Consider the following 22,392-nt stretch of genomic DNA (forward strand, 5'->3'; position numbering starts at 1 on the left):
TTTTTTGCGGACCACGGAACTTTTGCGGCTCCATTGAAGTGAATCGGTCGGCATCCGAACCGCAAAAACGGCGGCTCGGATGCGGACCAAAACAACGGTCGTGTGCATGAGGCCTTAGGGTGGATGTACAAGTGCGTTTTTTTTTTCTTCTGTTAAAAACATGTCACTTTTTTGTACGAGTGCTTTTTAGGACCAAAAATGTTTGTGAACGAGAAATGATAAAAAATTGTGGGGGTTTTTTGTACTGCCATTGTATGACTGTTTCCTAATGTTGTTTTTTTGGTGTTTTTTTTCTTTAATCACAGCGTGCTCTTTGTGTGTTTTTTTTTTTTTTTTTTCTTTTTCAGGTGCTCCCGAATTGACCTCTCTATAGGGGGAAAAAATAAATAAAAATAGTAAAAAGTGTCACAACTTAAAATATACCCCAAAAAGTCATTTAGTAACACCCTCGAGGCCTCCTTCACACCATTTCTTCTGTGTTTTTAAAAGCCTTCTTTTAGTGTTTTTGGTGACATTTTTTAATTTTGTAATATTTTAAATGTGTTAAAAGTTAACCCCTATTCACAGAGAGACCTCCCATAGAGATAAATGGATTGTATGTTTGAAGACACATCTTGGCCGCAGTATTTTTGACAAAAACTTAAAAATGCTACAAGACGCTTCCAACATACCCACACGTATCAAACAATCATTTCTGCCTCAGGTTTTTGATGTGGTCGTAAAATGTTTTTTGCATGTGGGCCCAGCCTGATGCATCATTTACCTCCGGGGGAATACAATGCGGAGTAATACACTGCAGATGGGCATTACCATTAGTATGAACGCTCCTGCCCCATGGAAAGGAGTCATCGGTTAATGGACAAACCAGCAAAAGACAGTTTGTTGGGTGCTAGCAATCTGAGTTCATGGGCAGCATATCGCCCCGTGTAAAGAACGTGCAGCCGAAAAACAGGGAAACTGTACGGGGACAAACAATCGTAGTAACGATCATTCATCCCCCAACAAGAGGGCGATGATCAGGAATGAGCTTCCACATTTGCAAGCAGCGCCCGCCCTTAGTCCTAATGTTATGAAGCAACCAAAATGGCTTTTGAAGAATAAGGCTCTGTGCAGATGAACGAGTTCTATGTTTAGAGTCGACACCAGGAAAAGCTCCCGGCGTACACGTCACATGTATCCATAGGACTCTAGTCACCCAAGGGTGTCCTGCACTACAGGAGTACTAATCAACAATGGGTGACGTGAAATCCGCACACAACGTATATTCGTTTTTCGAGCCTAAACACCGCTATGAGAGATGCTAGTTATACAGCAGGGAGGACCTACTGTATCATGTGCAGGAGGGAAAGACAAGACAAAGATGGCTGACAGACAGGAATTTTAAAATATGAGAGAAAAAAAAAAAAGGATTTTTTTTTTTTAAATAAAGGCACTTACAGGGGAGCTGACACTTCCCCTGCCATGTTTTGTCTGTGTTAGTAAAGCATTGTATTCCTCATGTAACGCAAATTTCACACATGCGTCAAAGAAAGTCCTGCAGAGAGTTCTCTGGGTCTGGCGTAACCGGATACTGTTGCGTGCCCACTGGACTCTCTGGAATCCGGACGCTCCCTGGCCTATCAGCTGGGAGTCGGACAGACAAAAATTGCTGAACGCAACGATCTTTGTCCAGCCAAATCCCGACATATAGGTCTGGGACCAGCCAGATTCCCAGCGCATCCCATTATAGTCAATGGAGTCCAGCAGGCACTGGCTACGCTGGAACCAGAGATCTCCGGCAGGCTCTTCTATGGCCAGATTTCTTTGACGCATGTGTGAAATTAGCCTAATCTGGAAGATGTTCAGATCTACAGGGTGAATGCAAGTAGCTACTACAACAGACATGTCAGGAGAGCTGGTTAAGCTCCTAGCCACAACCACTCAGCCATGGCTTTTATCAAGTAATTAGTGTGTTCATGAGGACCGCCATTGAGGAAAATGTTGGACAGTAGTGTGTGACTTTCCTGCCCAGTCTGGATATCAGACATGGTTACATTCTGGATGCCTCATATGGACCTGGTTCTGTACGCATCACCTGATGTTACATATAACCCTATCACTGGTTCTTCAATCATCGGCTACGATGGACAAGGCTCGCAGCTCGGCTAGTTTGGCCTCGTTTTCACTTTCTCTCTCGGCGTCTGTCAGCTGCGCCTCATCCACTTGCTGCGCCAGCTCTCCGAAGACCCGAGACATTTCGGTGTAGTACACCACCTAGTGGAGAGGAGGGGACATGAGCTGGATCGGAAAAAGCAGTGAAGCTCCTTATGTGAATGCGACTAAGCATTATAAAAGGGCAGGAAGGAGAAATGATAATGAAGAAAAGCGCTCCTCATACCTCTGCTCTGATTAACGACTGGAAGCTGGGCTTGAAGAAATCTATGCGACTGTTGTAAAACTTTGGCATCTCGTCCAACAGCTGACGGTTCTTCACCTCAAAATCTTCCCGGATGGGGCGCAGCTCTTCCCTGGCCTGAGGATCAGGGCACAAACATAACAGCAGTGAATTTCGGGACTTAAGAAGTTCATTATCATAACACTAGATGGCAGCATTGTACATTCTACAAAACCAAAGCTGCACTGGCGGGCCGAACTTTCGTGTGGCGCTGACGCACCAGCTAAGCAAACATTTTGTTCTTTACCTACTAAAAAGAGTGCCTCCACCTGTACCTTGTCAGGTCATTCATGATTAGGGTAGACTACAACTTATCAGATTCGTTTTGTAACTGGGATTACTTTAAAACATAACATTTACTAAATCATTTAAAATAATGGTTTCTGCAAGGTGATGGACAACAACAATATCTCCAATATACCACTTCAAATGCATGAAAAAGGGTGGATCTTACCCCATTCTGTGGGATCCACATTCAATGGAGAAATTTCCTGGTCTTGATTAGTACCAGGAACCGGTGTGACCAGGGTGCTTGCGTCTGTATTGGCACTGCAGATAACTCCTAGTAGGCCCTATTCTGCCTTTCCTGCCTCGTTAGGGGTCAGGGGCTACAAGCAGCGCCTACCTATCACACATGGAGCACCCTTTCCCTCAGTATGGGTCTAGTGTTCTATATGGCCCGAATTACAAAGGCTTTGTAATTAGGGCCATATAGAACACTAGACCCATACTGAGGGAAAGGTTCGGTGTCGGGGCGGGTGCTCCATGTGTGATAGGTAGGCGCTGCTTGTAGCCCCTGACCCCTAACGAGGCAGGAAAGGCAGAATAGGGCCTACTAGGAGTTATCTGCAGTGCCAATACCGACGCAAGCACCCTGGTCACACCGGTTCCTGGTACTAATCAAGACCAGGAAATTTCTCCATTGAATGTGGATCCCACAGAATGGGGTAAGATCCACCCTTTTTCATGCATTTGAAGTGGTATATTGGAGATATTGTTGTTGTCCATCACCTTGCAGAAACCATTATTTTAAATGATTTAGTAAATGTTATGTTTTAAAGTAATCCCAGTTACAAAACGAATCTGATAATTATTTGGGTGTAATCAGATATCACCACAGATTTATCCAGTGTGGTGATATAATTAATTTTATTTTAGACTACAACTTAGCAATGGTGGTGAATTGAAACACCAAGCATGTTGCTGTCAGTGAATGGAAGCATTATTGGTTACAGTCAGGGGCAGAATATCCGTAATGACCCTGTCCTGTCCACACAGCTGAAGGTTTGTCGAAACGTATCAAGTGTCAGCAACCCTCAGAGTTATACATAGCAACAGAGCAAATCTGCCTCCTGTACTGGGCGCCACTGACACATTGGGACAAACTTTCAGCTGCGTGACAAATTTTCAGCGTTCGAAGCCACACATTAGTATTTGCATTCAGTGAAAAGTGGTGAGGAATTGAAAGTCTAGCAGCCAGATCATATTAGACAAACCAGGTCTAGAGCCGTCATCTTTAAAGCCTCGATTCCATGAAGCCCCCTGAACTTCTGGGTCAGTCCAAATGACATCACCACCAATCTATTAGCCGTGGTAATGGAGACGTGGCTTTGTGGGTAAACAGCAGAACAGCAAAATGGTATAGTTCTCGGCCACGCCATGCGATTTAAAGGGGGCTGTCTCACCGCAGACATTGGTGGCATATCGCTGTGTCAGATAGGAGCGGGCTCCATCTCTGGGACCCGAACCTATCCTTAGAATAGAGCCTCCAAATTGAGAGCTCACTGCGCGACCGCCCTCAATTCACTTCTATGGGAGTTCCGAAAATAGCCAAACATTGGTTCAGATATTTCTGGCATTCCTGTAGAGGTAATAAAGCGGTGGCCGCGCTTTCACGGTGCGCTATTTATTAATTTCTATGGGACAGCTGAAAATAGCCGAGCGTTCTCCCTTGGATATTTTCAGAGTGAATGGACAGCACACAGCTCTCATTCTAGGCTACTTTCACACTCACGTATGGTGCGGATCCGTCATGGATCTGCACAAACGCATCCGTTCAGATAGTACAACCGTCTGCATCCGTTCAGAACGGAATCCGTTTGTATCATCTGTAACATAGCCAAAACGGATCCGTCTTGAGCACCATTGAAAGTCAATGGAGGATGGATCCGTTTTCTATTGTGCCAGATTGTGTCAGTGAAAACGGATCCGTCCCCATTGACTTACATTGTGTGCCAGGACGTTTGACACCAAAACGCTGCAGGCAGCCTCCAAAGCGGAATGGAGATGGAACGGGGGCAAACTGATGCATTCTGAGCGGATCCTTATCCATTCAGAATGCATTAGGGCAAAACTGATCCGTTTTGGACCGCTTGTGAGAGCCCCGAACGGATCTCAGAAACGGAAAGCCAAAACGCCAGTGTGAAAGTAGACTTAGAAGTGAATGGAGAGCACACAGCGTATGCGCTCTCTTACACTTTGTGAGCTCCGTTCTAGGGATAGGTGGGACCTGCACCTATCTGACATTGGTGGTATTTTGTACTGATATGACACCAATGTGTTAGGTGAGACCTTTAAAACTGGGCATAAACCATTACATGACTGTTGGCTGAACCTGCTGATTTTGGTGGGAATATGTAAGGGGTCCTCTGACTCTACCCTGATGGCAGATGTTGGTGGAAAGAAAAGGTCAGGCACACTGAATTTCAATGTGCCCAGTCCTTTTCTTTATCTCAGGGGAGAGAAACCACATTCAGGGAGCAACTTACACCCGTGTCTCTATGGAGAACATCTGGCCGAGCATGCATGTGTATGGAGGGGTCAGGAGGGACAGCAGACAGCTGAATGAGTGTTCAGTCAAATGTATATGGCCAGGAGTACTGAAAGACAAGCACCTGCCCTTTACCAAAGCCCAGAGGGGTCAATTCTTCTGGTCCTATGATTAGTACACTGGGGCCCATTTACTGCTTGATCTAAATGGAACCGGCCCTGCTGACGGTTTCCCTTTAAAAGATGAGAGGTATAATTATATTCAAATTTATAAATCCCACCAGGTTCAAGCTGCTGTACATGATGATTATGTACCCCGCATCCCACTACTGAGCTGTAAATAATGTACTGATAAATATAATAGTAACATAAACTGCAGCATATTCAGAAGGAAAATGTTGATGCTACGATACCACGCGTATCGCTCCTGCCGCCCCCACGAGATAGAATATAAATCGCCCCCTTGTATTGCAGGTAGAACCAATCACCAAAAGTGTTAGTATTTTTGGACATAATTGCCTCTTCTATGTTTCATGCCTAGTATCTTGTAGGCAGGTGCTTGCGAAATAAAAGGGAAATACTCCCGGGGTATGGAGAAAGTGAACGGCCGGGATTCAAGAACTTAGAGAAACGTGAGAAAGCAATCTGTGCAATGTGCCCTAGACCTGAGCCGACACCCACCCTGCGTTCTCGCAGAAACTGATACCAAGCCCACGATCGGGACGCTACCTGTCACATGCCGTCTAATGGAAGTGAAGCGGAACTGCCTGCTCGAAAAGGAAGTGGCAGAAAGAGAAACCACATGCTTCAAATGACAATAGTAATAGATGACGGGGTGGCACTAGATGAAACAGCATCTACAGCGGCTTTACTGTATGTATGAGACATAGGCCGTACTATGGTGACCCTCACCTGGTGTAATTTGGCAATCACTGCCCCCGTTCTCTCCTTTTCTTCATATTTCTCAACTTTTGACTGCAGCCTCTTGTATTCCTGTAGTGCCTGCTCCCGGCGCTTCACTGCCATGTTCAGTGAGGGGAACACGTTGCTGTACCTGTGTGTAACATAAAATACAAACCTTTATGTGCAGTATGTGCACAAATATGTCCCTCACTCTATTCCCTGTATACGATCATATACACAAATCCACACGCGTACCATATTTTTCGCTTTAGAAGACGCACTTTTCCCCCAAAAAAAAGTGTGTGGGGGGGGGGAAATGGCAGTGTGTCTTATAAAGCGAATACTAGTGAGCGCTTAAATTATGGAAGCGCTCACTAATATGCATTAGGTGCCAGGAGAGGGGAGTGAAGCGCTGCGAACGCTTCCGGTACTAACCCTCCCTGGTGTTCCTTCCTGGGGCGAGGGGGGGGAAATTATCACGACCGCGTCAGGACATAGTGCACGCACTATGACCCGACGCTGCACAGTCAGGTGACTGTGCAGCGCCGGCCAGAGAATTCAGGGGAGGGCGACTTCTAAAGAGACTGCCGTAACCAGAGAGGAGCCGCGGCGCAGGAGAGGCAAGAGAATTTTTATTTTATTTTAAAAGGTCTGATCTGAGGTGTGATGGGGGTCTGAAATGGAGGGCTAATATGAAGTCTGAAGAAGGTCTCATATAATGTCCTGATATGGGGGTCTATTGTAATGTCCTGATATGGGGGTCTATTGTAATGTCCTGATATGGGGGTCTATTGTAATGTCCTGATATGGGGGTCTAATGTAATGTCCTGATATGGGGGTCTAATGTAATGTCTTGGGGGGTCAGATCTGAGGATTTGATATGGGGGTCTGATCTGAGAATTTGATACGAGGTCTGATGAAAAATATTTTTTTCTTATTTTCCTCCTTTAAAATCTGGGGTGCATCTTAACAGGTGCATCTTATAAGGCGAAAAATACGGTACATCTTTAACTCAATTATACACACACATATCTGCAACAAACCTTTTTTTCCCTCTGCATCTAAAAGGAAAAATGAAGCAACTTTGCATATAGTCTTGCTTAGAAATCTCCTACCGTTTTGTGTCTCCAGCTCCTCTGCCTCACTTCTTGTCACCACGGTAACAGACAACAAACACTGTGTAGTCTGATCCTGTAGTCACACTCTATAATATTGGTCTACTAGGCCTATTGAATTCATGTATGTTCTGCAAACTAAATGGGGTATGAACGATTGCAGTATCGAACATTCCACCCCCTTTTAGTATGAATCAGGCCCTATAAAAACTAGCACTGATTGAGTTCTATGTTGTCGATCCGCACGGAGACTGCCTATTGTAAAAGGAGCGTAAAAAAGAAGGCAGGGGGAAAAGCTGAAGAGAGTCAACAGAAACAGAAGCAAAGTTCAGACTCAGCAGCACCAGCAGCTAATTGCAGGACTCCACACACACAAATAATTCAATGTAAATGTGTCCACAGACTTTCCACGAACACATGTATATATGAGGCTTAAGCTGTGTATACCTCTTCAGAGGATCCATCATAGTTTTCTGAATTTGGTTTACCTAAAAACAGAAGGAGCACATGAATAACATACCTCTGTTTTATGAAATACTCTCAAAATGCATCAAGTATTATACCCCTCGACCTTTTCCACATTTTTTTATCCATCCAAGTAGCAAGTGTGTGTGTAAAGGTAAAAGAAAATGATACATGACAAATCTGGGGCGCACAATCAAGCGTTACAAATTGCCTTCAGAAGTCACCTAATTAGTAAATAGAGTCCACCTGTGTGTATTTTTTTATCTAAGTATAACTACAGCTGTTCTGTGAGGGCCTCAGAGGTTTGTTAGAGAACATTAGTGATCAAACAGCATCATGAAAACCAATGGAACATACCAGACAGGTCAGGGATAAAGTTGTGGAGAAGTGTAAAGCAGGGTTAGGTTATAAAAAAATATCCAGAGCTCTGAACATCTCGTGGAGCATTGTTCAATCCATCATCTGAAAATGGAAGGAGTATGGGACAACTGCAAACCTAGCAAGACACATAAACTGACAGCCCAGGCAAGGAGAGCACTAATTAGAGAAGCATCCAAGACTCCCATGGTCACTCTTGAGGAGCTGCAGAGATCCACAGCTCAGGTGGGAGAATCTGTCCACAGGACAACTATTAGTTGTGTACAAATCTGGAAGAGTGGCAAGAAGAAAGCCATTTTTGAAAGAAAGTCATAAAAAGTCCCATTTGCAGTTTGACACAAGCCATGTAGGGGACACAAACATGTCGAAGAAGTTGCTGTGATCAGAGGAGATCAAATTTTAACTTTTTGGTCTAAATAAAAAACGCTATGTGTGGCAGAAAACTAAGGTTACTTTCACACTTGCGGCAGGACGGATCCGACAGGCTGTTCACCATGTCTGATCCGTCCTTCCGCTATTTCACCGTGCCGCCGGACTGCCGCTCCGTCCCCATTGACTATAATGGGGATGGGGGCGGAGCTCTGGCGCAGCATGGCGGTGCACGGCGAAAGCCGCCGTACAAAAAAGTCAGACATGCAGGACTTTTTAGTCCGGCGGCTTTCGCCGTGTACTGCCAGGCTGCGCCGAAAATCCGCCCCCGTCCGCATTATAGTCAATGAGGACGGAGCAGCGGTCCGGCGAAATAGCGGAAGGACGGATCCGACATGGTGAACAGCCTGTCGGATCCGTCCTGCCGCAAGTGTGAAAGTACCCTAACACTGCACATCGATCTGACATCCGACCGTGAAACATGGGGGTGGCAGTATCATGCTGCGGGGATGCTTTTCTTCAGCAGGGAGAGGGAAGCTGGTCAGAGTCGATGGAGCTACATACAGAACAATCATGGAGGCTTGAGACTGGGGCGGAGGTTCACTTTCCAGCAGGACAACGACCCTAAACATCCAACCAGAGCTACAAAAGGAATGGTTTAGGTCAAAGCATATTCATGTGTTAGAATGGCCCAGTCACAGTCCAGACCTAAATCTTATTGAGAATCTGTGGCAAGACTTGAAAATTGCTGTTCACAGTCGCTCTATATATAATCTGACTGAGGGCTCTTTCACACTTGCGTTGTCCGGATCCGGCGTGTACTCCATTTGCCGGAATTACACGCCGGATCCGGAAAAACGCAAGTGAACTGAAAGCATTTGAAGACGGATCCGTCTTCAAAATGCGTTCAGTGTTACTATGGCACCCAGGATGCTATTAAAGTCCTGGCTGCCATAGTAGTAGTGGGGAGCAGTATACTTACAGTCCGTGCGGCTCCCGGGGCGCTCCAGAATGATGTCAGAGCGCCCCATGCGACACGTCATCCATGCACGTGGGGCGCCCTGACCTCACTCTGGAGCGCCCGGGGAGCCGCACGGACGGTAAGTATACTGCTCCCCCGCTCCCCACTACACTTTACCATGGCTGCCAGGACTTTAGCGTCCCGGTAGACATGGTAACCACTCTGAAAAAGCTAAACGTCGGATCCGGCAATGCGCCGAAACGACGTTTAGCTTAAGGCTGGATCCGGATCAATGCCTTTCAAATGGGCATTAATTCCGGATCCGGCCTTGCGACAAGTGTTCAGGATTTTTGACCGGAGCAAAAAGCGCAGCATGCTGCGGTATTTTCTCCGGTCAAAAAACGTTTCGGTCCGGAACTGAAGACATCCTGAACGGATTTCTCTCCATTCAGAATGCATTAGGATAACACTGATCAGGATTCTTCCGGCATAGAGCCCCGACGACGGAACTCTATGCCGGAAGAAAAGAACGCAGGTGTGAAAGAGCCCTGAGCTTGGGCTGTTTTGCAAAGAAGAATGGGCAAAAATTTCAACCTCTAGATTTGCAAAGCTGGTAGAGACATACCCCAAAAGACCCCCCAAAAAATTGTGAGAACCATGTATCATTTTCTTCTCACATCACACATACTTGCTACTTTGTGTTGGTCTGTCACATAGAATCCCAATAAAATACATTTACGTTTGTGGGTGTAAGGTGAAACAATGTGGAAAAGTGCAAGGGGTATGAATACTTTCTCAAGGCACTGTATATATCCTTTATGGTAGGATGTAAAATCTGTGCACCTTGTCTGCAACTTACTGCCACGTGACTATTTTAGAACTGCGAGTTGGAGGTCAAAACACACAGTCTTGTGCCACTTCCATTAGTCAATGAAGGAAAAAGTTGCCGCAACGCGTGACACAAAATCTGTAAGCGCATTACATGAAATGTCACCATATAACCATATCCTTAAAGGGGTATTCCGACAAATGGCTTATCACTTATCCACAGGGGCCCTGCTGATCATAAGATCCGGAGTTCCTGCTCACTGCATGATGGCGGTGACAGCAATTTGGAACGTAGCAGCGGTCACCCATGCGCACTCCATCTAGAGTCTAAGGGACTGCCGAGTACAGTACATGTCCGTTTCCTTCAGTCCCATAGACAATGAATGGAGTATCTCTGGGACTTGCAGTTAGTTGTGCAGTGATGAGGATTAGGGGTGCACTCATCGTCATTCTAGGGATTGGTGGGGATGTGAGCGATCAGGCATTTATCATCTATCTGGTGGAGAGGTGATAAAGGTCATTTGCGAGAAATCCCCTTCAAGGTTTTCTTTCTGATTGCATATAAAGTCTTGGTGCGGCAATACCGATGTCAGGAAGTGGGCGTAGCATGTGATTACTCAACGCCACCACAGTGATTAAAGGGGAATCCCACTTTATTGCTTTGACATGTCCTACACACACACACACACACACACACACACAACAGATGATGGCTCAGTGTCCGTAACTTCCATCTCCAGTAGATCCTCAGCGTATTGGCCCACATTTACTAAGCAATGATCCAAGAAGTGACTTTTCTAAATTGGCAAAATAAGGGGGTGGGGCTTAGTGGGGGGGCCTAATATGGCCCGCTGAATATACGAAATTGGCGTTAAGTTACAGCTCAAGTCTATTTTAGTTTATGGCACACGGAGATGGCTGGCGTCTGTCTCTTAATAAATTAGGCGCATCTTAATCCAGCGCACAGGAGATCAAGACTGGCATATGGAAACAACAGTCTTGATAAAATGTCCATGATTGTGTGCACCAGATTTATTAGGCGTTTATTTCACACCTTCCTCGTATACGGTCAAAAGAAGGTGTAAAATTACCAAATTAGATTTTTTTTTATAGGACATCTATAAATCCACTAAATGTATGTCTACAGCACAAATCGATCAGCGCCGTTTTCACCGCCTCGTAAACTGATGCATCCTATGTGAGTAGGTACAAATCAGCCCCACGGTCTGCAGTAGAGCACTACTGATCTTAATGGTATAGAGGCACTGTACGGATCGTGCTGCAGCGCACTGCAGGGACCGTGGCTCACAGATGATCATCTTCGGATGTGAAATGAACACTGGTGGGGCCAGTAATGCAAGACTTACAATAATGCTGCAGGGAAAGCTGCGGCAGTGCTCAGTAAGGGGAACACCTAGTGCAGGGATCAGCAACCTTCCGCACTCCAGCTGTTGTGAAACTATAATTCCCAGCATGCTCCATTCATTTCTATGCGAGTTCTTAGAAGAGCAGAGCAAGTATGCATCCTGGGAGTTGTAGTTTCTCAACAGCTGGAGTGCCGCCGGTTGCCTGCCCCTGAGATTTCTGCCCCTTCTAATCAGCTACTGACCAAGTTCTGTGTCATACAAGTTCTGGAAGACTCCAAAGATATATGGGCACATAAGCAAATGAGCCTCTAAGAGCAACGGGAGCACTACCATTAGGCCTCATGCACACGGCCGTTCCGTGCATGGGGGACCGCAATATGGCCACGACTGCCCAACAGCCGTGTGCATGAGGCCTTACGCTTAGAAGCTCTGTTCTCTCTGCAACTGTGCTGCCCCCTGCATTTTGACAAGGCCAGGCAGGGAAAACGTCATCACGCTTGGCCCTGTGAAAGTGCAGAGGGAGTGCCAGTTGCAGAGAAAGTGCCTCTAGGTGTAACGGCAACGCCCCCGTTGCTCCTAGAGGCTCATTTGCATATATTAAAACATAATTTTTCTCAGCAATGTGGGCACATATGAACATGGGTCCAACAAAGGTGGCTTCAGCTGCCGAGAACACATGTAACAGGTCAGCCCGTATCATAGGTACAAATCTGCTGACAGATGCCCTTTAAAGGGGTTGTCTGGTTTCATGATCAGGATAGGTCATCAATATCAGATCGCTGGGGATTCGATTCTCAGCAGCCCCACAGATCAGCTGTTGGAAGGGGAAGTGCTACGTCCTCTTCAATTTTACCTGCACCCCGTCTAGAATTGTAGCTGCCATTACAGCTGTTTGTCCCATTCACTTGAACGTCAGCTTGTTTTATGTGGGATAGTTTTTTTTTCCCGTTTGAAAGTCCATATAAATTACTGTGTAGTTCATATTAGTATATGTAGAGGTTTTTTTTTACTTTCTCTACATAATAAATGCCATTTGCTGAAGTGACACTACCCCTTTAATCATGGGATAACCCCTTTAAAAATGTATATTGGCAGCCGTTAGGGCATTAAAGGCCGGTGGTACAGGGACATCATTGATTACCTTCTCCTGATTAAAGGCATCCATACGTTTCATTGCAGTGTCCAGCGCGGTCACCATGCATAAGAAATCTGGGTCTGGCTCACACAGTGGATTCCCAAGAAGGTCCGACGTGATCCGGACAGCAGACTTTGACATGGCTGAAGGAAGATACGGGAACACATTATTAGACTGCTTAGGAGGAGAACACTACTCATCGTACTCTCCTAAACACAGGCAAAGAGGGGTACAAACCCCCCCCCCCCCCCCCCCCCCAAAAAAAAAACGTGGGTACCTAGGTCTGCATCAATACTTTTCTTCATGTCTTTTTGTAATTTTTTGGTTTGGTCTTCCAACCTATGGCGAGATGAAGAGTGATATAGGGTCATCAGAAGCATCAAGAAGGATCAAGAAAATTTGAAGGGTTTTCTGACCTATCCTCAGGATAGGTCATCAGTGGGGGTCGGACACCCAGGACACCCGCTGATCAGCTGTTTGAGAAGGTGCCAGCTCTCCTGTGAGCACTGCAGCCTTCTCTCAGCTTTTCCTAGGCCATCGACGTCACGTTCATCGGTCACATGGCCTAGGAGCAGCTCAGCCCCATAGAAGTGGATAGGGCTGAGATGCAATACCAAGCACAGCCACTATACAATGTATGGCGCTGTGCTTGATGAGCACAGAGAAGGCTGCAGCACTCACAGGAGCTGATCTGCAGGGGTACCGGGTCAATCCTATCCTGGGGATAGGTAATCAGTTGTAATAGGTCAGAAAACCCCTTTTAAAGTAAAGTAATGGAGGGCAGGAACGAGGCTGAATGACACATGAACCCATACCACGTGACATGCAGGTGAGAAGCGAGGGGGTATTTGGGTAGATTACTCACTGCTGGAGCTTGCCATATTCCCGTTCAAAGTCCCTCTCTACCTGAAAGAGGAAAAAAAGACTCATGAGCGCCTCACTGTGGATATACAGAAAGAACAAGAAGAGGATTATCCTACAGAATCCAGAATGGTGTTGTCCTGTCCAGTGCTCATACTTTGTGGGACACCAGACAGTGAGGTGGCTATCGCAGGCACTACGGGGCCATATTCCTACAATATTACCTTGCAGTGGCCTCCAACTATACAAATCTTAGACTGCCTGGTCAGTTACAGGTTTAACCCCTTAAGGAATGGGCCAATTTTAGTTTTTGGGTTTTTTTTTTTCAATTTTTTTCCTCCCTGCCTCCCCGGAGCCATAAATTGTTTATTTTTCCATTCACATGACGGTGTGAGGACTTTTTTGCAGGACAAGTTGTACTTTAATAATGCATGCGATATAGTAGGAATCTGGGGAGGGAGGGAGGGGGGGGGGGGGGGGGGGTTATTCTGTTTTGGACGGAACTGGAAAAAAAAAAGAACAATATCCATGTTTTTATGGGTTATGTTTTTTTCGCGTTCCCTGTGTGGTAAAACTGACCTCTGACCTTCGTTCTCCAGGTCAGTATAACTACAGAGCTACCACTTTTTCGTGAGTTTTAATACAAAAAAAACCCCAAAAAACAACTATATATCTCAAAGAAGAAGTTCCCCGGCACCTCCATATGGTAAAAGAAATGTGTCCTTTATTCAAGTCCCAGCAAGACTGAAACGTTGCATAGGTGAATGAAGGACACATTCCTTTCACCATACGGAGGTGCCGGGGAACTTCTTCTTTGTTGTATCCAGGTGAATTTGTCGATATCCATATCTGCTGGCACTCCTTATACATTTTTTGAAAAACCTTTTTGGGCATTTTTGTGGTGCTGCTCCATGTGATTTTTTTTGTAAAAATCTAAAATATATATTTTTATTTTTTAAGTCCCCCTAGGGCTGATCGCTTCTCCCATAGACTGCAATGAATTACCGTTGCAGCCTATGGGAGATTATGTTCCGATAGATGGGTTGTCTACTTTGTAAAACAGCAGGCACTTGGTGTCTATAGCGCCCCTTCAGAAGCAGAGTTATTTAAACCCACGACTGCCCCTGTACATGTAGGGCAGATGTCTTGAAGAGGTTAAAAGGGTATTCCAGGATTTTAATAGTGATGGCCTCACCCGAGGATAGGCTATCAATATCTGATCAGCAGGGGTTCAACACCCAGCCCCCCAATGATCAACTGTTCTGCAGTATCTCTGGCGACAGCTGGTCACTGCAGCACTGCTCCTACAGCGCCGCAGTAGTGGATGGAGCTGGGTAGTTCCGGCGCCAGAGCTACTCAGGGACAGCGCTGAGGATAGGCCATCAATATTAAAGTCACAGAATACCCTTTTAAAACAGATTTTTTTAACAGGTTGTCGACCACTGACAAAGAGCACAAGCATAGGGATCCATGGATGCCCCTCCTGTATAAAAATCCCATCCACATGTAGTGGAAAAACACTGCAGATTTCACCCCTCAATGTAGGGAGTGAAAGTGGAGAAAGCCGTAGCAAAATCCACATGTAAGGGATCATGCACACGACCGTTGTTGTTTTGCGGTCCGCTTTTCACGGATCCATTGTTCAGTATCTACGTTTTTTTTTCTCTGATTTAAGTCCTCTTCTGTTATTCCACAAAACATATCCGTATGCGATCCGTTTTTTGCGGATCAGAAACGGAAACCGTAAGGCCCCTTTCACACGGGCGAGTTTTCCGTGCGGATGCGATGCGGGAGGTGAACGCATTGCACCCGCACTGAATCCTGACCCATTCATTTCTATGGGGCTGTGCACATGAGCGGTGATTTTCACGCACCACTTATGCGTTGCGTGAAAATCACAGCATGCTCTATATTGTGCGTTTATCACACAACGCAGGCCCCATAGAAGTGAATGGGGCTGCGTGAAAATCGCAAGCATCCGCAAGCAAGTGCGGATGCCGTGCAATTTTCACGCACGGTTGCTAGGAGACGATCGGGATGGGGACCCGATCATTATTATTTTCCCTTATAACATGGTTATAAGGGAAAATAATAGCATTCTAAAAAAAGAATGCATAGTACAATAGGGCTGGAGGGGTTAAAAAAAATAATAATAATTTAACTCCCCTTAATCCACTTGCTCGCGCAGCCGGCATCTCTTCTGTCTTCTTCTTTGCTGTGTGCAGGAAAAGGACCTGTGGTGACGTCACTCCGGTGATCACATGGTCCATCAAACAAGACGTACCAAACATGCCGATTTTTCTCACGCGAGTGCAAAACGCATTACAATGTTTTGCACTCGCGCGGAAAAATCGCGCATGTTCCCGCAACGCACCTGCACCTTTTCCGCTAAATTGCGCAGGGCAAAGGCATTTTTAGGAGTTCCGGTGACGTACCGGGGCTCTCAATGGGGCCGACAGGACCCCGGTGAAGTCACCAGCACTGATGGGCGGGATTTAGCTCTGCCCTAGCCAGTAAAACGGCTAGGGCAGAGCTAAAGCCCGCCCCTCAGAGCCGGTGACGTCACCGAACACACTGCCGGGCGGAAGTTTCCAGCCGGCAGTGTGTTATTGAAAACAAAAGAGCCCGTGCCCTGCGCTATTTAGAGCAGGGCACGGGAGCGCATCGGAGCATGAGATGTTCCGATGCTAGCCTCAGGGATGCTGCCGGAGTGAAAATAAGGGTATGTCCGGGTTCAGCTCTGAACCCGGACAACCCCTTTAAGTGTAGGGCAATTGATAAACTTTTTTCAATATACTGTATTTATTGATTTAGCATTTTTTTTATGAAAAAAACCTGACCCTGTATTTGACTTTTGGCAGTGAGCTGCCCATCTTCAGTGTAGTACTGAATAGCGAAGACGTTCCTCGCTCACTGCCTCCCTCATATATTCACCACAGCTGCCGGGAGATGCAGGAGATGACTTCCGCAAAAAATTAGAACATGTCCTATTATTGTCCGCATAACGAACAAGGATAGGACCGTTCTATTAGGGGCCGGCTGTTCTGTTCTGCAAAATACAGAGTGCACATGGACGTCATCCGTATTTTTTGCGGACCGCAAAACACATACGGTCGTGTGCATGAGCCCTTACGGACAAGGATAAGACTGTTTTATTAGGGTCCATTCACATGTCCGCAAAAATTGTGGATCTGCAAAACACGGCCATGTGTTTGACACCGGCCATGTGCGTGGAACAGCCGGCAATATAATAGAAATGCCTTTTCTTGTCCATGGCTGCGGACAAGAAAAGCACATGTTCGGATGCGGACAGCACAGTGTGTGCTGTCCGCATCTTTTGCGGCCCCATTGCGGAACGGGTGCGGACCCATTTTGCGGACGTGTGAATGGACCCTTAAGGGCCAGCTGTTCCGTTTCGCAAAATATAGAATGCATACTGACGTCATCCGTATATTTTGTGGATCCGTTTTTGCGGACTGCAAAATACATACAGTCGTGTGTGCACGAGCCCTTAGAGACAGATCCACGAAATTAAAGTAACTGTCCAGTCAGGAGCTCAAAACTGAAACAAGTCCGTGCCTACAGGGGGATCATCACCGCCTATGTTCCTCAGATCTTGATGCTTGGCTACTTCTTCTCTCAGCTCCATTAGGTAAGAGCTGTGATCTGTGACTACAGCTTAGCTACGGTATTTATAGTGAGTCTGAGGTAGTCTGGGACACGCCTCCTGTCTCACCATTGGTTCAGGCTGCTGCTCTACCCCTCCTCCTGCCGATCTGCCTCCTGTGATTGGTGGCTTTGTACAGAGGATGTACAGCAATGGTAGAATGACTGTACAATAATACAGATCACTAAACCACCACGGAGATAAAAATGATTATCTGGTAATTTTTGTGCTTCTACTCAGGGGAATGAGCTTTAAAGGGACCCATTTAAAAAAAAACAAAAAAAAAAAAAAAACATTAACACCGAAAAATAACTCCCCTTTTCCCATTCCCGCCGTTCTAGCGCTGCAGCTGTCTTCCCTGCCACATCTGACGAGGTGACATTCCGCATACGTTCCCGTGACCACTGCTGACCAATCAATGGCCTCAACGGTGACATGTGCATAAACGGTAAATACCCGCGGAGCTGTGGCGCTGGACGGCAGGGCTGTGAAGGCAATTTTTTGTCGTTTTAAAATCTGTGCTGCAGCTGCTATCTCACCTCTGCAGGTTTCATACAACCCGGCTTATGGTGGGGGGCTTGAGGGTCATTTCAATAGAATACCATCTGGTCTTCTCCACTCAAGAGGCTGAGGGCAGGGCGTGTATGCCAGAGATCCAGCCTAACCCCTGCCCTTTTACTGTTCCAGAGGGTAGAATGAGGTGATTTGAAGGTAAGACTGATGCCCCTGGACATCCATATTGCATATAGCTTGGAACAGAATGAATGGCATGGACTTGCATCATCTCATACATCTAGGATTGCTGCCAAATGACACAGATTATTTCACAATCCTCGCGGTTTCGTATGCAGCCGACTAGTAAATCTCTCTGCTCCATGATCTCCTTACAGCGGTGGAAAGCAGAACTCCGAAGTGATTGGCAGTAATGGGAACTGCCTCTCCGAGTCCATGATGTCAGAGCCGCCCTTGCCCACTCGCCAGTGACCGAAAAGGTGGAATTCATGCAGATGATGTCTGTGACTGTGTACATTTGCACCCACAATGGCGGCTTTGTGGAAGCGGGGGGGGGCAAAAATCCTAAAACATACAGACGGCATCATCTACCAGAAGGGAATCGCGGGCAAACTACATGTAGTGAGCACAATGCTAACGTGCAGAAAGGACCTAGGGGCCCATCACTCCTGATGTGATCCTCTGGGATAGGGGACCACCATATCCAGGCGGAGAATAAATGGAAGGACCATTTCCACAACGGCAATAACTTTTAACGGGGTTGTGCAGCGCACAGAAACTGATGACCTATCCTCAGGATAGTTAATCAATATCAGATAGGTGATGGTCCGACACCCATCCTGATCAGCTGCTTGAAGAGCTGGGAGGCGCTTGTGTGAGCGCTGCTTCCTCTTCAAAATTAACTGCGCGTTGTTTCACTTGTACAAGCGGTACGAATGATCGAGACGGCGCAAAGGTAATTTTGAAGAGAAAGCAGGGCTCCGACTCCCAGCATCCCCGCCAATCTAATATCTATGACCTATTCTGAGGAGAGGACATCAATATCTGTGCAGCGCACAACCCCACTAAACTAGTAACTGCTAAGCACTCCCTCGATACAACTACGCTTGGCATCAAGCTGAAACGGACATGTGGGAGAAGTAATGTGAGGGGCGGTCACACACAGGTCCGGCTTGGTGAGGGTGCAGGTAAGTATGCTTCCCTGCACAGGTCTGGCGGGGTGAGGGGTGCAGGTAAGTATGCTTCCCTTCACAGGTCTGGCGGGGTGAGGGGTGCAGGTAAGTATGCTTCCCTTCACAGGTCTGGCGGGGTGAGGGGTGCAGGTAAGTATGCTTCCCTTCACAGGTCCGGCTTGGTGGGGGGTGCAGGTAAGTATGCTTCCCTTCACAGGTCTGGCTTGGTGGGGGGTGCAGGTAAGTATGCTACCCTTCACAAGTCTGGCGGGGGGGGGGGGGGGTGCAGGTAAGTATGCTTCCCTTCACAGGTCTGGCGGGGTGGGGGGGGGGTGCAGGTAAGTATGCTTCCCTTCACAGGTCCGGCGGGGTGGGGGTGCAGGTAAGTATGCTTCCCTTCACAGGTCTGGCGGGGTGGGGGGGGGGGGGGGGGCAAGTATGCTTCCCTTCACAGGTCCGGCTTGGTGGGGGGTGCAGGTAAGTATGCTTCCCTTCACAGGTCCGGCTTGGGGGGGGGGGCAAGTATGCTTCCCTTCACAGGTCCGGCTTGGTGGGGGGTGCAGGTAAGTATGCTTCCCTTCACAGGTCCGGCTTGGTGGGGGGTGCAGGTAAGTATGCTTCCCTTCACAGGTCCGGCTTGGTGGGGGGTGCAGGTAAGTATGCTTCCCTTCACAGGTCCGGCGGGGTGGGGTGTGCCATTTAAAAAAAAATAAAAACACACCTCAGTGCCTTTTCCAATATCAAACTTGTTTACTTACGGTTTTAGAAACAATCTGCTTTTTCGGCCCGGCCTTGAAGGGGTTCCTAGAAGATATAAAGAAAGGACTCATAAATACAAAAACATTGGTTAGTAATACACGTAGGGGGCGCACTTGAGGGGTCGTTTGCTAGTACCTTAAACTACAAATCTTTCTACCAGAAATCTCACACAGTTGAATGACCGCCGTGGACACTTGTGATCAGCGGGGCCCCGGAAGTCAGACCTCCGCTGATCAGACACTTACAGTGATATACGCTCATCCCTTTATGGCTCACAAGCAGTGTCTCTCCCCATCCCACACACTAGGTGGCGCTCCACACCATGCCAGGACCTTGTCTGAATTCAGAGGTTTGAAAAGGACTTTTAGTAAGTATTACTAGACGCTGATTACATTCATCTACCAACACATTTCACCTCTAAATATCCGTACTCAAACTGTACAAAAACACTTGTTGTCCCACAAGAAATATTCTACATTTTTCAAACCAGCACCTGGATGAGAATAATTTTGTAATGGCACGCAATTAAAAATGGAGTATAGCCAGTGAGCTATTCAATAAAATATATCTGTACAGCACCACCTGCTGTTTATTCTTTTACTTATTTCTCTGTCCACCTCAGGTAGGTGGTCGGACATGCTCAATTCCATCCTTTAACTGTCACCAGCTGTATAGAGCTACAGAAGAAAGGACATGTCCCCCTGAGAGACGATAGGGAGAGAGCTGCAGCAGAAAGGACACACCCTTGAGTTCCAGCTTGAAATAAATCTAGCAGAACAAATAGAGCAATGAATGGGGAGACCAATGTGCGGTACAAGGCTATTTCTAGTTTTCTTAGAAAAAGACCGTCAAGTATTAAATGTGTGATTTAAATTTTTTACATTAATCATGGGATAACCCCTTTAATTTCCATTACACTGATGTTATAATAGCTTAAAAATGGAAATTCAAAGCAAGCTCCGTGAAAAGAGGAAGACGAGTACAAGTATCCCCGCACTGATAAGCTAAAATTAACCCCTGCTTCTTTTCCGCTTTACGACCAGTGGAACAGGCTGGGTTTCCCTGCGATCACGTCTGCTTACTTACCGATTTACTTTCACTACGAAAGACCCTGAAGCCACAACGAGCGTGCTTCAATGGAGACGAATCACTGCGTCTGTGGCCCCTGAACGACTTCCGTATCTCTACATACAGCATTTGGAAATCGGGTCATCTGATATAATGGTACCCCACTGTGCCTCAAGTATCGGAGGCCCCAGACATATTACATCAGACTGAGCCCCAGCACGGCTACTGTGCCCACAAACTTCTAATGCTGGCATTTAAGCCTCTCCGTGCCATGCTGAAGCCTGGTCCTGGTATGGTGCCTGTGGTGACATGATTGCTGGGGACCTGATCAGCTCTCCATGTGCACAGGATGCTCCAGTTACAGTGGAAATAATTAGGGATAAGCGAATCAACTTCAGATGAAACATCCAAAGTCGATTCGCATAAAACTTATTTTCAATACTGTACGGAGCGAGAGTATTAGAATGTATTGGCTCCGATGAGCCGAAGTTATTACTTTGTACTATTAAAAAAAAAAAAAAAAAAATTTCCCCAACTTGGGCTTGGTTCCAAATGGTACCTTGGAACCGATCCAGAGTTCAGGAAATAGTTTTTTTTTACAATATAAATCAATATCTGAAGTTATTGTGCGAAGTTATTGTGCGAAGTCTCGCAAAGTAAAAGCTTCGGCTCATCGAAGCCAATACATTCTAATATTGTGCGGCCATTACATTCTAATACTGTACGGAGCGCTCGCTCCGTACAGTATTGAAACAGTTTTATGCAAATAGACTTCGGATGTTTCATACAAAGTCGATTTGCTCATCCCTAGAAATAATGCAAAATACAAAACAAACTAACTATAAGAGGTCTTTTTGTGACTGGTTAGGGGAAGGAGGGGGGAAATACATATTAAGTGGCAAAAATATACTGGAAAGAAAGAAATAGGGCTGCAACGATTAATCGACGTTATCGATAATATTCGATAACTGGATTCGTTGTCAACGAATCCCGTTATCGAATAATCGGCCGATTAGTTGCTATACGGGCGGGAGCGGGCGCTATGCCTGCGGGTCCTTGAATTTTAGATCACCGCATCTTTATTACCTTACAATGAAGCTCCAGTAACAGGCAGAGCGGGAGGCGGCGTAACGTCACTTACTCACGTGACGCGCCTGCTCCGCCTGCTTCATTCATAAAGTGAGTAAGTGACGTTACGCCGCCGCACGCTCTGCCTGTTACTGGAGCTTCATTGTAAGATAAAAGAAGATGCAGTGATTTAAAGTAAAAGTTACTGCCGGTTAAGGAATACTGCTGTGAGCGGCGGGGCCAGGGCTGTTATGGGAGGGGGATCTGTGGATGGCACTGTTATGGGGGGGATCTGTGGATGGCACTGTTATGGGGGGGGGGGGGATCTGTGGATGGCACTGTTATGGGGAGGGGGGGGGGATCTGTGGATGGCACTGTTATGGGGAGGGGGGGATCTGTGGATGGCAATGTTATGGGGAGGGGGGGGATCTGTGGATGGCACTGTTATGGGGAGGGGGAGGATCTGTGGATGGCACTGTTATGGGGAGGGGGGGGGGATCTGTGGATGGCACTGTTATGGGGAGGGGGGGGGGATCTGTGGATGGCACTGTTATGGGGAG

General features: G+C 46.7%; 1 protein-coding gene across 2 annotated transcripts in view; it reads right to left on the reverse strand.

The window, feature by feature from the left end:
* Positions 1–312: 312 nt before the first annotated feature.
* Positions 313–22,392, reverse strand: part of BIN3 (bridging integrator 3) — a 53,306-nt gene continuing 31,226 nt past the window's right edge. The window contains exons 2-10 of one of the 2 annotated variants that reach the window (XR_005775666.1): positions 19,696–19,741; positions 13,590–13,630; positions 13,002–13,063; positions 12,731–12,867; positions 7,669–7,709; positions 6,116–6,257; positions 2,378–2,512; positions 824–2,253; positions 313–458 (exon numbers count right to left, since the gene is read on the reverse strand). Coding sequence is in view for 1 of the 2 variants with exons in the window: in XM_040414793.1 (XP_040270727.1) it covers positions 2,107–2,253; positions 2,378–2,512; positions 6,116–6,257; positions 7,669–7,709; positions 12,731–12,867; positions 13,002–13,063; positions 13,590–13,630; positions 19,696–19,741 (751 nt within the window). In the remaining variant the exon portion in view is untranslated. Of the gene's footprint in view, positions 2,254–2,377; positions 2,513–6,115; positions 6,258–7,668; positions 7,710–12,730; positions 12,868–13,001; positions 13,064–13,589; positions 13,631–19,695; positions 19,742–22,392 lie in introns of both variants that reach the window. The other variant, XM_040414793.1, reaches the window with a different exon arrangement.

This window comes from Bufo bufo, chromosome 1 (genome assembly GCF_905171765.1).
Source record: "Bufo bufo chromosome 1, aBufBuf1.1, whole genome shotgun sequence".
Classification (NCBI taxonomy): domain Eukaryota; kingdom Metazoa; phylum Chordata; class Amphibia; order Anura; family Bufonidae; genus Bufo; species Bufo bufo.